The sequence below is a fragment of the Ranitomeya variabilis genome, chromosome 6, assembly GCF_051348905.1.
Source record: "Ranitomeya variabilis isolate aRanVar5 chromosome 6, aRanVar5.hap1, whole genome shotgun sequence".
NCBI lineage: Eukaryota > Metazoa > Chordata > Amphibia > Anura > Dendrobatidae > Ranitomeya > Ranitomeya variabilis.
In genome coordinates, this window is record NC_135237.1 from 517756406 (window position 1) to 517774118 (window position 17713).

A 17713-nucleotide genomic window follows, 5' to 3' on the forward strand; every position below is an offset into this window, starting at 1 on the left:
AATCTGGTCATGGCCAAGAGATCCTGTCAAGGATACTCATGGCAAACAAACACTTAAGTGTTGATTTTATGATAGGTTTTATAACAAACAAAAATACATCTCAGGCACTTTATAAAATCAGATAATATTTTTTGTTTTCTGCTTCTACGTAGGTCGGCACGCTAGATGTCCTGGTCGGTTTGTCCGATGAACTGGCTAAATTGGATTCATTTGTAGAAGGGTAAATGCTATATTGTATTTGTCTAAAATGTAAAAACATAAATGTATTTGAAAGCTTGCCCTGTCACCAGGTCAAAATTGACCAGTCTTTTTAAAAAAAATATTATTTACAAAAGCGAGTAGCCCCAATGGGTGCTAATTTTTTCCCATCGCTAGCTAGTCTGTACTTATCCAGGTGTGAAGAATTGTTTATGTATTCAGGCCATAAGTTTTCCTCCCATATCAGGTGGTATGGTCGCTATATTGACGACCTCCTCCTGATATGTGATGTTTCCCTGGACGAAAGCTGTTGAATAATCCATCACTATGAATAAGCGCTACTGTAAATACATGTTTGAGTACTTTTTTGGAACTTATGCATATGTATATTTGTACATTGTTTTTATATTTTTCTACGTATATATACATTTTTTAATGAAAGTCTGTTTATTTGAACATGTTAGTGTTATCAAGTGTTAAAGAGCTTTGCCAATTGCCTGAGGGGCGTGATACAAGTGATTTTCCCCAGTATGCTAGCTTTGTATACACTTTGAAAACCCAATCAGTAACATATACCTAATGAAAAAATAAGGACTTGAATCAGAAACGCGTATGCGGTTATTCATGACATTTGATTTTAATGGACTTTAAATAAAGAAGAATTATTTTATTGCACCTGTTGCTGGATTCTTCTCTTTTTTTATGACCAGTCTTTACCTATTTTCCTGCTGTTTCCCCGAGTATGCCACTTAATTTTTTTTTTTTTAAATCTAAAGAGCTGGGCATTTCTATTTAATGTTAATATTTATGGTCACAGGATCCTCTGGGGCGTGTCTCTAGGCTGATCCGCCTTATTACCCTGTGACACGCCCTTTTGGCAACAACCATTAAAAAGAAGCTCTAAATATAAAGGCCCGTATCTCTGGAATGGGATGGTGGATTTTAAGAAAATCAAAAATGCAATAGGATGTTTTGCAGTGATGACCTGTTCCTTTAGTGTCTATTCATATAATAGACGTTTTTTGTTTCTGGAGTATTCAGCACTGGCCACTAAGCAGTGTTTGCAGTGTCGTCAAGAGGCTGGGTATAATCACCAAATAGGTGGGTGTGATGGGTGCTGGACCTCCACCGATCTGATACTGATGACCACTCTCTAAGGTTTTCCGCATTGCCATATTCCCGTCATTTCTATTGAAATGGTAAATGTGGTGGGCATCTTAGGCAACTTGGCTTCCGACAAAGGAGGCAGCTATCTGTAGCTGAAACCTTCCACCATTGCTTGCTCTACGTGTATATCCACGTATATATCCATCCTGGCTTCTGCTGGTTACTATAGCTAATTATCTGTGTTCGGAGTGATCACCTGTGAAGAGGAATCATTTTGTGTGCTGGTTACAGTAAAGGATCTGCAATTTAGCTCATGACCTTGGAATTTATCATGTCCTTAACAAGCCGGCACTGAGTAAAGCATCAAGTGTTGACCTAGATTTAAACAGTAATTGCAAAAATGAGCTCAAATTATAAGATTAATACCCAGAAGTCTGCGATCAGGGATTTCTACGTAGTGTAGACCACCGCTGCTCGTATATAAAGGCAAGCAATGCAGCTACTCATGGTCTACAGGCGCTGAGCATCTCGCCGTGAGGCTCCGACCATTTGTAATAATAGATTTCACATACATGTGATTGCAGTAGAAAACCTGATTGGTAAATCGGAGACGTTCATGAATTCCCGACAGCAGCTGCCGATCACAAACTGCTCCTAGGAAGAATAATCTGCTGATTGTGCCGGCGCCAAAGCTCGGCGTTTCTTCTCCTCGTCTAGATGCCCAGATTTTATCCGCACAAAATATACCAGAATGATCTTGTGCCGTCGTTTTATCAGGATAATACAGAGTTGTTGGGATCTGGAGGGTTTGGGAAAGATTTTTTTGCGGCACCCCTGACTCGTGTTCATTATTATTTATACCCGGCTGTCAGATCCCCTCCATCTATTAGTTATCACCTATCCAGAGCATTGGTGATAATTTGTTAGTCAGGCACGTCTAACTGCGGCTGCTGACCAGTGGAGCACCACTTGCAGGCTGCTGCGGGATAATAAGCTTGTCTTCCACGTGTTGGAGGGAATTAAAAATCTCTCTGTTTTTGAGAAAGGAGAGGATCTTCATATATACTTACCTTGTAATGTCGTCACATCCTGTTCCGTCCGGATCCCAGAATTCCAAGCGGCGAAAGTTCACCGACCTCCATATTGGGACACCCAAGTGATGGGTGTCTCAATATGGAAACTGCTGGTGGTACCAGCCTCTTGCGCGGTACCACCAGCAGAACACCGTTGCAACACACACACACACACACACACACACACACACACACACACACACACACACACACACACACACACACTGTATACGCCGTACGCAACACACACGCAAACACTGAAAACGCCGTACGCATCTCACACACACACTGTATACGCCGTACGCACCACACACACGCAAACACTGAATACGCCGTACGCATCTCACACACACACACACACACACACACACACACACACACACACACACACACACACACACGCATCTCACACACACACACACACTGTATACTCCGTATACTGCACACACACACTGTATACGCCGTACGCACCACACACACGCAAACACTGAATACGCCGTACGCATCTCACACACACACACGCACACACACACACACACACACACACACACACGCATCTCACACACACACACACACTGTATACTCCGTATACTGCACACACACACTGTATACACCGTATGCAACACACACACACTGTATACGCTGTACATACCACACACACACACACACACACACTGTATACGCCGTACGCACCACACACACGCAAACACTGAATACGCCGTACGCATCTCACACACACACTGTATACACCGTATGCAACACACACACACACTGTATACGCCATACGCAGCCTCTTGCACGGTACCACCAGCGGAACACTGTCGTGAGCACGCTGCCTGAATGATTCACTGACCACCGCCATTTTTGTAGAGCAGGAGCACATAGCACATGGGGTAGACAGGTCAAAGAGGAGAGCACAGACAGGAGAAGTCAGCACGTGGGGAGAGAGAGAGTGGATAGGTGGGTTAGCACATGGGGGGATTCTCAACGCTGCAAAGCCCGCCCTCCCGATTACCGGCCTCCATCTAGTTTTTAATAAGCATATTGCACAGTTGTTTTCACAAGCACTTTGCATTTTTACCCATTTAATAAACTAAGACAACCCCTTTAATAAAAGGTTAGAATCCTATCGTAATGTGACTTATGATTAGTGACTTAGGCCAGTTTCACACTTGTGACAGTCATGGTCCAAATGCGGACAGCAATCTCCAGACCGGCCACATGTCCACTGACTCATTCACTAGCCTCATAGACATATACAGGATTGTTAGTTTGGGTCAGGGGCCTTCAGCCGGTCTGGTCCGTACTATGATCATGATTGACATTTTCCTGATCCTTGTAATCTCCTACTCTTACAGATTATTAGCTGTGTAGGTTTCTTTGCGTTTAGTGGATACATCACCAAATGATCGATTCTTTGACCTTTTTTGGTTCGGACAATATAGGCACAAAGTAAATATTTCTTCCAGTATTTGAAGATTTCATTAGTCGTTCTTTTCTTATCGTATTTCAACCAGTTTTAGTCAGCGGCACAAATTCTTCATATACGTGTCTCTTTCATTGATGTTTCACAGAACGGTGAAGAAGGTGGCCCAGTACATGGCCGACGTCTTGGAGGACAGCAGAGACAAGGTGCAGGAGAACCTACTGGCCAGTGGAGGTATGACCCTATACAAACTCTTTAAAATGTAGGTTAAAAAGGTTGTGCCATTAAAAATTCAATAATTGCATTCCCTAATCATTTTTATATGTATGTAATGTATTGTAGGTATAGTAAAGTACTTACTAATCGCCGTCTTCCCCAGTTCCTAGCATTGACCCGTTCCACTTCTAGGGCACATGAACGCTCCTCATGTATGGCGGCTGACACTGGGATCGCTGTGCCGGAAGGTGCTACGGCCACCAATATAAGTCTCTATAAACTTACATTGTGAAAGCGACTTTCGGCCTAAACGTAAACCCCTGTGTGATCCATGAGTCTGATTAGAAGTCGCATGATCCAGAAGTGTAGCGGAGCGGCGCTGTAAACGGGGGAAGACTGTGAGTACTTAATGCACCTACAATACATCACATACATGTTTAGAAAGGATTACGGGATACAGTTTTTTCCGAGTGCTTTTTTTTTTTTAACCTATCGATAGGATAGATGATATATTTTGGATAACTGAAGGCCCCATGGCAGGAACTTCCACAATCCCTAGAACTTTGCTTTGATTTGAGTAATGGCCCTGCATGCGTTGTCTCTGGTCGTCCCATAGACAAAAAGAAGGGTTCTGTGCATGCGTTGCCATCACTTCTCTCAAAAGGGGCCTTATTGATCCCCAATCTCGGGATCAGTGCTGGTCCAAATGATAAAGAAATACATCAGACTGAATCGAAAGGAACCTGTCAGAAGTATTGGGGTCACCAGACTAATGACAATGCCGGGTACGATAGTAAAAGATAAGTCCCTACATACCACGTTCATAAATACCTTTCTGGCTTCAAATGGATTTTTCATCAATGATTAAATAAACTTTGCATCCTTATGTAGATGAAGCTAGAAGTGCCCCGAGGGTGGGACGATTCAGTGCACCAATTCTCTCCCTAATCCCTACCTGGCGTAGGTGGGTTTCTTTTATGCTATGACGGCCATTCCTAAAATCCCTTTACTTCTAATAAGGCCTGTTATTTCACTTTAATCTAGTCTCCATATATACCGGTAAGTATTGTTATTTATTGCTTTCCCTATAATGTCCTGAATGATAGGTTTTACCAGCCGTCATGGGAGGACAATTGAAGGACTGTGATTACCCGGTAAACAGCATTTTTACTTATATCAGTCATTCTTAAAAGGACGACTAAGGAGCACATGACGACTGATGTGCGTGTGAATCCGCGGTTCATGCCCCTGTGTGACGTGCATGTTCCCTCACCGCTCTCTGATGTCTTTATTTTCCAGTGGACTTGGTCACATACATCACAAGGTTCCAGTGGGATATGGCGAAGTACCCCATAAAACAGTCTTTGAAGAACATCTCAGAAATAATTGCTAAAGTAAGACTCGTGTTTCAATATTGTCATTTTCCACCTTGGAAACTCTAGCCCAGGGTGAGGAAAAATGGTCTCATGGAAAAGGGAATAGGATGTTTGTGCTTATTCCTGTCCTATGTACGTTAACGAGGCTGAGAATAGTCAGGGCGGCTCTGTTCCTGGCAGACCATGCATACTGTTGTGTGAAATGTTCACATGATGCACGGAGGCAGCAATACCATATATAACCCGTATGGAAATGCAGCATGACAGTCTGAAATTCTCCAGCGTGTACAAACAAAAAAGTCACTGATCGGGGAGTTATAGCTGAGATCTACGCACCACACATCGGTAGACACTGGGGCTTTATTCATCTTGTGATCCTGGTGAAACCTCAGTGTCTTAACACTTCCGAGTTATTAAAGTACCCAAACATCTCAAGTTGGGTTTGTATGATTGTCATTCAGTTAGTTATTCAGCGCTCGTATATGCGGGCTGATGCAAGCCACCTAAGGGCCAAACGATCATATTGATGTCTGCCAACAGCGATAAATATAAGGCTGACCTAAATGATCCAAGCAGATGCCGAACAAGCATTTGGCTCTGATCAGTGATTTTTTATTTTTTTTATAGGGGTCGGTGATTGGGATTGATTTGTTCTTATGAGCACTTCTTTGGCCCATTATGAGCCTGTTTAATGGGACCTTTTAACAAGCTTTTTTTTTTTTAATTTAAACTTAGTACTTCCTCTAATTGCTGCTGTTCTACTAATTCAGGAACAGTTTTTCTTTTTCTTCTGTGCCCCTGCGAAATAAAGTTATGCCTTCTAGTTATAAAGTTGCAAGATTTTCCCTTCAACCTCCTGGGCGTGTACCACAGAACTTCACTGTAGGCATTGGCTTTTTCTTCTCTGATGCTGGCCAATCAGTACACGGTCACGCCCACAAAGAAGTTCTGCAATGAACGCACAATTGTTGAAAGGAAGATTTAGTACCAATATTATTGGGGGTCATAACTTTGGAAAGGTGGGGAACAGAAGATAACGAAAAACTGTTGCAGAATCGGTGAAACAGCAGCAATTGGAGGAAGAAGACGAATTATAAAAAAATCCATCGAAATGTCCTGTTTTAAAAGCTATGGTATCAATCAGCTGATGGCTATCTTTCCTGATCCTTTTATGGGCATGGACACTTTGTTTTGCCCAGAATGTGTTTAAGTTCAGTGGAGTAATACTCTGCTTTCTGACCCCTCTGGCAGCGACTCATTTTCTTGAGGAAAAAATTGAGTTGGTCACTTAACATGCATGAGCCTTCTTTTCCTCAACATCATCTGTTTGGGCAACAGTCGGGAAGCCACCCATACATGTCAGCTGGTAGCCGATCCTGTCAAAATAGTCAGTTTGGTCTCTAATGTGTATGGGATAGTTTAGAGCTATGAAAGGAGAGCTCTTCTGCAATTGGTAAATTTTACAGACTGTAAGTATTATCAAATATTTTTCATAAATGGGGGAAAACATTCTCATGTTATATAGTTGAGATAGACGACAAACACAGCCTGCGCTGCCAAAGATCGCATTATAAGGGAATAGGGTTCCATTGCAAGCAAGTGGCGAAGTCTTGCTCACGTTTGTAACGAGTCAATAAGTTAGAACCAATTGGATATTTTGAGACTTTTAGTAGCGGTTCACCTTCATTTCGCAGAATAGAGCTATCTTTGGGGGTGAAACCAGGGAGGAGATGATGATGGATGGTTGGAGATGATAATGATGGATGATTTGAGATGATGATGATGGATGATTTGAGATGATGGTGGATGGATGATTGGAGATGATGGATGGGTGAATGGAGATGATGATGGCTGGATGAATGGAGATGATGATGGATGAATGGAGATGATGATGATGGATGGATGGATGGATGAATGGAGATGATGATGAATGGATGGAGATGATGATGATGGATGGATGAATGGAGATGATGATGGATGAATGGAGATGATGATGATGGATGGATGGATGGATGAATGGAGATGATGATGAATGGATGGAGATGATGATGATGGATGGATGAATGGAGATGATGATGGATGAATGGAGATGATGGATGAATGGAGATGATGATGAATGGAGATGACGATGGATGGATGGATGAATGGAGATGATGATGGATGAATGAATGGAGAAGATGAATGGAGATGACGATGGATGAATGAATGGAGATGATGGATGGATGGATGAATGGAGATGATGATAGATGAATGAATGACGATAGTGATGGCAAATTCAACTGGTTCTGTCTTTTCGTGACTTACTGATCGCAATCAGGGGACTGCAACAAGCGGGTCACGAAAAGACAGAACCATTTGGATTTATGGTTTTATATTGCCTGTTTCAGTTACAATGTCCTTCGGGTCACAGTGCAGTCCCATTCACCTGCATTATGCTGCGATGTAGCAGGGCAGAGATTGATCTGTGTCAGTCATACTCTGTGTAGTCCCAACAATCTCTATTTTAAAGTGATGGAAAATTGAAAGCGGTGTCGTCCTAGGCTGAGGTATTGTGCCTGGACTTGGGCGTCACATTTGGAACATTTTTCTTCCACCTTCCGAAGCATTGCATCTTTCGTGCTCGTCAGTGGCACTGTTGGGTGCACTCGTCTGACTGTACCTCTTGTCCTTTTTCAGGGTGTTACACAGATTGACAATGACCTGAAAGCGCGAGCATCTGCCTACAACAACCTGAAAGGAAACCTACAAAATCTTGAAAGGAAAAATGCGTAAGATTCCACATTTTCCACAGTTTCTCTTAACCTAGAAAAAAAACGCTAAAAATCGTGAGACCTCGGTGTTTATACTTTTTATTGGTATCAACCACCATGGACTCTAAAAATTTTTTTCTCTACATAAAGGCAGCCACCATTTAACACAAGATATGACACGGTAACCCCCTTATGACTGACGATTTTCTATGTTTGTGCTTTCGTTCTCCTCCTTTTCTTCCAAGAGCCATAACTTTTTCCTTTTTTGCCAATTTACCCATATGACGGATTGTTTTTGACAGCTGAGTTGTAGCTTTTAGATGGCACTATTCAGTTATCCATACATCATGAAAAACCTGGGAGAAAACTTCCAAGTGGGGTGAAATGTTAAAATAAAACAGCAATAAAAAAAAATGCGATTCCACCATTATTATTTTTTTATTGTATTTTTTTTTTTAGAAAAATTGGTCCTGTTGGCAAAAAAAAAATTGTGGGTTTATTGTCGTCATTTTCTGAGACCCGTACGTTTTTTTTTTTTGGCTTTCCGTTGATGGAGCCGTCTGTGGATTTATTTTTTTTGTGTGAAGAGATGACCTCTTTTTTGGCATCATTTTCGGGTCCAAACGACCTTTTAAATGCTTTTCACTGTATTTTTTTGGGGAGGCGCTGCTACTGATGGGAGTTGGTGCACACACCAGCAAACACATCATTTACTTGCTACTCTCAGTGATTGACAACAGTAAATTGGTAAACAGCAGCGATCGGAGCTCTGGTCACTCGTGTTACAGGCAGGTGCCGGCTGTATACCACAGCCAGCATTTACTCTGTGTGAAGCGGACTCCTGAGCCCTCTTCAAACACCTGCAACCCCGCACATAACATACATGTACGTCACATGTCAGGAAGGGGTTAAAATACATTTCTTAGTTTAGTTCCTTCTTTCCTTTTATCATGTGAGTTTCTAGGTCTGTTGGAAAATTTGATGTTCTGGGAAGTGAGTCCTTTCTTGACAGATTTACTCAAGCGGACCTTTAACTTCTCCTTTAAATGCCATTATGAGAAGCATAAGTAAAGCACGCAGTATGGAGGCCATTGCAACACAAATTCTCTACAGTGAGGGGCCACACTGCCAGCTAGAGACAGTACCAAGGGCCCCATAAAAACTTAAAGGGGTATTAACACCTGGGACTTTATGGCATGGTTGGGGTCCGCACAGAATGGCACCCCCATTACAGCTGTCAGAGGTGTGGACCTGTGCGTCCATCACCACACCAGAACAGATTTTTATACAATCTTGGTTCCTTTATATTACAGCAAGCAGAGATCTTAAAGGCCAATTGATACAAAAAGTATGGAGGAAAAATCTTTAATGTTATCTTATATTGCTGAAAACCACACACACAACGATCACTCAGTACAAATAAAATATATTTTTTCATTTTTTCAATCATTTAGTTTTATAATATTGACTCGAACCTTTTAACCTCATTACAGTTATTATATAATTCTTTTTTGTTCTGTTAACAAGATTGATTTTCGTTTCCACGTGTTTGTGTTTTTCCTGCAGAGGAAGCTTAATAACCAGAAGCCTGGCTGAGATTGTGAAGAAAGATGACTTCGTCCTGGATTCTGAATATCTGATCACACTATTAGTAGTTGTTCCAAAGTAAGTGCTGCCAGCTGCGAAAAGACGTATATTCTGCTTCATGTTCACTCGACGATAGCCAGTATGGAGATGGCCATCGTCAGCACAGCCATCCATCATCATTATCTCTTGCCATTCATCTCCATCCATCCATTAACCATCATATCCATCCATCCTTCGTCTCCACCATCCATTTTTCTATCTATCCATCCTTCATATTCTCCATCCACGCACCATTATCTCCATCTATTCCATACACACAAACAGGAAGGTGCAGAACTCCACTAGTTTTCCATGTAATAGTGGATTTTATTCAGCCCCACACAGCATGGTGATGTTTCGGCTCAACTGAACCTTTCTCAGGCTTGAGAAAGGCTCATTTGAGCCAAAACGTCGCCACACCATGTGGGACTGAATAAAATCCACTATTACTTGGAAAACTAATGGAGTTCTGCCTTTTTGTTTCTATGGAATTCTGGCAAGTAATGGATGTATTGCTGGGGAGTCCTGAGCACCCGATGTTCTAATATTGTTCTGTTCCATTTTTTTCTACATGTGTTCATACATCCTTCCCATCCATCCATCATAATCTCCACCATCCATCTATTCATTATATCTTTCCATCCATCCACGCACCATCATCTTCATCCATCAACATCTTCATCCATCCGTCCATCCATATCTCCATCCATGCAGATCTCAATCTATATTTCCATCCATCCATTTCTCCCTCCATCCATCAACATTTCCATTCATTCATCCATCCATCCATCAACATTTTCATTCATCCATCCATCAACATTTCCATCCATCCATCCATCCATCAACATTTCCATTCATCCATCCATCCATCAACATTTCCATTCATTCATCCATCCATCCATCAACATTTCCATTCATTCATCCATCCATCCATCAACATTTCCATTCATTCATCCATCCATCCATCAACATTTCCATTCATTCATCCATCCATCCATCAACATTTCCATTCATTCATCCATCCATCCATCAACATTTCCATTCATTCATCCATCCATCCATCAACATTTCCATTCATTCATCCATTCATCCATCAACATTTCCATTCATCCATCCATCCATCCATCAACATTTCCATTCATCCATCCATCCATCAACATTTCCATTCATCCATCCATCCATCCATCAACATTTCCATTCATCTATCCATCAACATTTCCATTAATCCATCCATCCATCCATCCATTAACATTTCCATTTATCCATCCATCCATCAACATTTTCATTCATCCATCCATCAACATTTCCATCCATCCATCCATCCATCAACATTTCCATCCATCCATCCATCCATCCATCCATCCATCAACATTTCCATTCATTCATCCATCCATCCATCAACATTTCCATTCATTCATCCATCCATCCATCAAAATTTCCATTCATTCATCCATCCATTAACATTTCCATTCATCCATCCATCCATCCATCAACATTTCCATTCATCTATCCATCAACATTTCCATTAATCCATCCATCCATCCATTAACATTTCCATTTATCCATCCATCCATCAACATTTTCATTCATCCATCCATCAACATTTCCATCCATCCATCCATCCATCAACATTTCCATTCATCCATCCATCCATCCATCAACATTTCCATTCATCCATCCATCCATCAACATTTCCATTCATCCATCCATCCATCAACATTTCCATTCATCCATCCATCCATCCATCAACATTTCCATTCATCTATCCATCAACATTTCCATTAATCCATCCATCCATCCATCCATTAACATTTCCATTTATCCATCCATCCATCAACATTTTCATTCATCCATCCATCAACATTTCCATTCATCCATCCATCCATCCATCCATCCATCAACATTTCCATTCATCCATCCATCCTTCCATCAACATTTCCATTCATCCATCCATCCATCAACATTTCCATTCATCCATCCATCCATCCATCAACATTTCCATTCATCTATCCATCAACATTTCCATTAATCCATCCATCCATCCATCCATCCATCCATTAACATTTCCATTTATCCATCCATCCATCAACATTTTCATTCATCCATCCATCAACATTTCCATCCATCCATCCATCAACATTTCCATTCATCCATCCATCCATCAACATTTGCATCCATCCATCAACATTTCCATTCATCCATCCATCCATCAACATTTCCATTCATCCATCCATCCATCCATCAACATTTCCATTTATCCATCCATCCATCCATCCATCAACATTTCCATCCATCCATCCATCCATCCATCCATCCATCCATCAACATTTCCATTCATCCATCCATCAACATTTCCATTCATTCATCCATCCATCAACATTTCCATTCATTCATCCATCCATCCATCAACATTTCCATTCATTCATCCATCCATCCATCAACATTTCCATTCATCCATCCATCCATCCATCAACATTTCCATTCATCCATCCATCCATCAACATTTCTATTCATCCATCCATCCATCCATCAACATTTCCATTCATCTATCCATCAACATTTCCATTAATCCATCCATCCATCCATCCATCCATCCATTAACATTTCCATTTATCCATCCATCCATCAACATTTTCATTCATCCATCCATCAACATTTCCATCCATCCATCCATCCATCCATCCATCAACATTTCCATTCATCCATCTGTCCATCAACATTTCCATCCATCCATCAACATTTCCATTCATCCATCCATCCATCCATCAACATTTCCATCCATCCATCCATCCATCCATCAACATTTCCATTCATCCATCCATCCATCAACATTTTCATTCATCCATCCATCCATCCATCAACATTTCCATTCATCCATCCATCATCATTTCCATTCATCCATCCATCCATCCATCCATCACCATTTCCATTCATCCATCCATCCATCACCATTTCCATTCATCCATCCATCCACATTTCCATTCATTCATCCATCCATCAACATCTCTATCCGTCCATCAACATCTCTATCCGTCCATCAGCATATCCGTCCGTCCATCCACATCTCCATCCATCCATCCGTAATCCACTTTCAGTATTTTGCCGTAATTTATTACAGTTGTGGGCTGTGGCAGATTTTGCAGGGTAACACAAATCGTTTTGAATTTTAAATTAGTCAAGACCCCTCTTTTTTTCTCAATCCTATAGGTAGTAGTGCTGGCAAATAATGGTGAGATATGGAGGACCATGTCTGTCGCACTACGTAAGACTCATTCACCATTTAAAAGTAGATCTTTTCATAATATTTTTGAAGGCCTAACAACATCCTTTTGACAGTGTCAGGACATGAGTGCTCATGGACACCCTTGGTAAAGCTATCTGATGACTGGTTTACAAGATTTAGTTTTATTAAAGAAAATGTATTTTCTCCATTGTTTTTCAGAATGAACTATAATGACTGGGTTAAGCAATATGAAACTCTGGCTGAGATGGTGGTGCCACGTTCTAGCAGGTAAGTGACCAGCAAGCGTAGTGTAGGAGAAAGGTGTCAAACCTGCCAATCTAATGTTTAGAAGAGTCGCCCCATCCCCCGGACAGCAGATGTCAGAGGAAAGAAGGATCAGGCATGTTTAATGTTAGCATGCCCGATCATTCCTTCTTACAGGAAATGAGCTATTGGCTTTTTTCTTTTTTATGAAATATACATAGATGTTTGTCGCAATTTTATAGGGGAGTTTTATAGGGGAGCTGGGAGAATTAAATAATTTGACCATCAGTCGACTTAGTAGCAGCAGCACAGAGTATTTCAGTGTTGTCCCTTCCACTACATTGGGACAACAGACAGCACAGCCGATAGGTGGCATGGCAGGTAGACAGAGCAATGGGAAGAATGAAGATTATCCTGTAAAACCCTTTAAAGGGATTGTTTCATCAGAAAATGTGCTATTGTTTAAATCTCGTTTTTGTGTTAATTGTATTTTTGAAAAATATTGATCAGTATTAAAAGAAAAAGAAAAATCTTGCAGTTTTCTCATTGGCCACTTGTGGGGGGGAGCAATTCTAGACTTTCTTTTTCTTCAGAAAATGCACATGAACATTAGCACCCTATCTTTTATATTAAAGCATCTAATGAGCGTGTTCAGAGGTCATTGTGATGGGAGGGGGAGATGTGACAAAACCTTTTGTGATCGGAGGATCCTGTGTTATCAGCTTTGTATTTTGTTACCTGTCATTCTAATTCTGCCTCTGATGATAATGAGACTGATGAAAAGTCTTCTGTAAAGAAAAGGAGGTAGGAGTCTTCTTCCCCCAGTAGAGAGGGGGATAAGTGCAATATTTCAATTTATTATACAGATTTGTGATGGGGGAAAAAATGTGTAAAAATTGCAATTAACACAAAAAGCTGCGTTCTCTTGTGACTTGTGTTTCTGTGACGGACACCATAGACTTTTCTGTCTCGTGATTTACTCCTCAGTGTGTTATCAGAAGACCAAGACAGTTACCTGTGCAATGTCACCCTGTTCAGAAAAGCGGTGGACGATTTCCGGCACAAAGCCAGAGAGAATAAGTGAGTGCTAATATGGCTCGCCCCTGAAGATGAGCGGCCGCGGGACCTAAAATGTCACCTTATAATGTTCCTCCTCCTTACAGGTTCGTCGTCCGGGATTTCCAATACAATGAAGAGGAGATGAAAGCTGATAAAGAGGAAATGAACAGACTGTCTACTGACAAGAAGAAGCAATTTGTAAGGACTGCGCTTTATATTTAGTCATCAGAGACCCCACTGAGAGCCGTCCACCATTCATTGTACAGACGTCTCCGCTGATCTATATGTTATCATTTATCCCGCGAATGTGTGATAGCTTGTTTTCCACGGACAACCCCTTTAAGGATGATGTGTAAACTATTACTCATGCAAAACCGTTTCTACTATTGTCGGGAGCACAGGTTCTGGTCATGCAATGGGATGTGCAGACCACAATTTAGGATTTTTGGGCCCGTTCAAAAGATACAATTGGCTGTTTGACACTTGACCACTAAGCATGTGTGACCGAGACAATGATTGGGCTTGTACGAAGGATTGGACGGCCGATCGTCTCCCAGTGTAAAATTGCCCTTGAAGTGCGCTCTGCCTCTTTGGAAGTGCACTTAATCATAGGAGTCGGATGGTGACCAGCAGCTGCCTCATACAGAGCCGTGCTTCTGTTTGCATCCGCTATTAATTTAAGTCGGAGGATGATACTGTACACAAAACTCAGACGTCCACACACATAAAAATAAGATCGGCCCACAGCAGTCAGTCAGGGGAAGATAGAAAAGAAAGGCTGGAGTGGAATTAAGTTATATTCCTAATTAAGGGGTTTAAAGGGAAAATTACATCAAAACATGGCCTATTGTTTAAATCAGATTTTTGTGTAAAGTTTACAGTATTTTTAGAGATGTTTAATTTTTCATATTAAAAATGTATTATTATATGGACATTAGCGTCAATAGATGGGACTCGGACCCTATATTTTGTCTGGAAGCATTATCTGAGCATGCTCTCTAAGCTGGGCAAAGGTCATTGTGAAGGGGAAGGAGATGAGCTATGACATCACTTGTTGGGAATGGTAGATCCAGTTATCTCCTGTATATAGTGGTGTTATAAGTCATTGTGCAGGAGGGAGAGGAGGTGAGCAGCGACATCACCTATTGTGAATGGTGGGTCCTGTGTTTACTACATCTAATAGATGTGCCTGTTTTGGGTGTCTACAGGTTGCTATTTTTAGGCTGGGGGCAATATCCATGTCCCCTTACCAGCATGAGAATAACAGCCAGCTGTCAGCTTTAGGAAGGCTGGTTGTCAAAAATTATTTTTTTAATTATTTAAAAAATTTAAGTGGGGACCCCTCTATTCTTGATAACCAGCATTACTAATTCTGACAGCTGAGGATTGCAGCCCCAGCTGTGAGTTTTACCTGGCTGGTTATCAAAAATGAGCTGAGCTGTGACATCACCTATTGTGAATGGTATATATGCTTATCTACATCTAATTTTGCCTTTTCTGGGTGACTGTGGGCTGCTATTTTTTAGGCTGGGAGGTGGGGGGCAATATCTATGGCACCTTACCAGCCTTAGAATACCAGGCCCCAGCTGTCTGCTTTAGCAAGGCTGGTTGTCAAAAATTATTTTTTAATTATTTAAAAAATCGGAGTGGGGACTCTATTCTTGATAACCAGCCTTGCTTATGCTGACAGCTGAGGGTTGCAGCCCCCAGCTGTGAGTTTTGCCTGGCTGGTTATCAAAAATACAGCGAAATACATGCTGTTTTTTTTTTGTTTGTTTGTTTGTTTTTTAATTATTTATTTACAGCGCGGGAGCCAGCTGATGAATACTCCCATCAGCCACTTCTGCTCTCACTGTTATTAGCATCGGCTGATGGGAGCAGTAGTCCCATGAGCTGACACCAGTGACTGGAAGTACCTCCGATCACAGCTGCAGGCTCATGCTGTCATATGACAGCATGGGAACTGCGTCTCTCTGACAAGCGATGATGTTGATTTTACCGCCGATCAGAAGCGGTATATGCTGTGTTGTCATGCACCAACCCAAACAGTAAGGGTATGTGTCCACGTTCAGGATTGCATCAGGATTTGGTCAGGATTTTTCATCAGTATTTGTAAGCCAAAACCAGGAGTGGGTGATAAATGCAGAAGTGGTGCATATGTTTCTATTATACTTTTCCTCTAATTGTTCCAGTCTTGGTTTTGGCTTACAAATACTGATGAAAAATCCTGACCAAATCCTGAGGCAATCCTGAACGTGGACACATACCCTTACACAGACTTCCTGGTGAAGTCCGTGTTCTGTGTCCGTGCCCGAACAGTAGGTGTTCAGTATGGATGCCGAACTTTACTGTTTGGGTTCACCCATCTCTAAATTTAACATAAAAATGTTCTCACATATTCCCTTTAAATTGGCATAATGGCTCCCATAATGGCTTCTTTGAATTTCTCCTTGTCACTAGGAGAACGTGAATGATACTTTTTTCAGAATTTCGCCGATCCTTTGTTAATGACAGTATACAGCACGGTCAGGCCTGCGGGCCTTGTGTACACTCAGTCCTCTGTAATGGGTCATTTTTCCTTGTCTCTGCAGGGGCCTCTTGTGCGATGGCTGAAAGTTAATTTCAGTGAAGCTTTTATTGCATGGATCCACGTGAAAGCTCTGCGGGTGTTTGTAGAGTCCGTATTAAGGTAGGAAGTGATTACTATCACTATTAATATCATTAGAAGCCAGACCTTGTAAAATGTCTAGAGATCGGCAATGTACTAATCGTCTGCAGCTGTCGCATGTTGCGAGTTGTAGCCTCACAACCAGAGATAGGTTGCACACTGCTGCAATGAACGGATAGCAGTTCTGGAAAGTTAATTGTTTGTTTTAATTGAAGAAATTAATTTAAAGGGGGTCGTCCCTCAGTTGGATTTCTCGGTTATGTCTGCAATTTGTACCTTGCCCACTAGATGTCAGTAGAGCAAGCAAAACCTCCGGCTGGTGCCGATCAGGTTTTCGTTTTACTCTGTGCTGTACAATACGAGATGGCTGTACACATACAGGGGTTGGTATAAGTATTCATACCCCGGGAACTTTTCCACATTACACCCACAAACTTACCGTAAATGTATTTTATTTGGATTTTATGTGATATAACAACACTAAATAGTAAGTATTGGTTAAGGAAATGATACATGATGTTAAAAAAATATAAAATCTGATAATTGTGACATGCATTTGTATGCAGCCCCCCCTGAGCCAATACTTTGTAGGACCACCTTACACTGTAATTACTCGCTATCAGCTTTACACATATAGAGGTGACATTTTTCCCCTTCTTCTTTGCACACTCGCTCAGTGAGATTGGAAGGAGACGTCTGTGAACAGCAGTTTTCACGTCTTCCTACA

The 17713-nt window shown here is 41.4% G+C and overlaps 1 protein-coding gene across 1 annotated transcript in view; it reads left to right on the forward strand.

Moving 5' to 3' along the window:
- ATP6V1C1 (ATPase H+ transporting V1 subunit C1) overlaps positions 1-17713 on the forward strand; it is a 45419-nt gene that overhangs the window by 16703 nt on the left and 11003 nt on the right. Inside the window, exons 3-11 of the mRNA XM_077270984.1 lie at positions 153-220; positions 3953-4038; positions 5320-5414; positions 8073-8164; positions 9713-9811; positions 13215-13283; positions 14247-14339; positions 14423-14516; positions 16910-17007. Coding sequence (XP_077127099.1) covers positions 153-220; positions 3953-4038; positions 5320-5414; positions 8073-8164; positions 9713-9811; positions 13215-13283; positions 14247-14339; positions 14423-14516; positions 16910-17007 — 794 coding nt within the window. The remainder of the gene's footprint in view (positions 1-152; positions 221-3952; positions 4039-5319; positions 5415-8072; positions 8165-9712; positions 9812-13214; positions 13284-14246; positions 14340-14422; positions 14517-16909; positions 17008-17713) is intronic.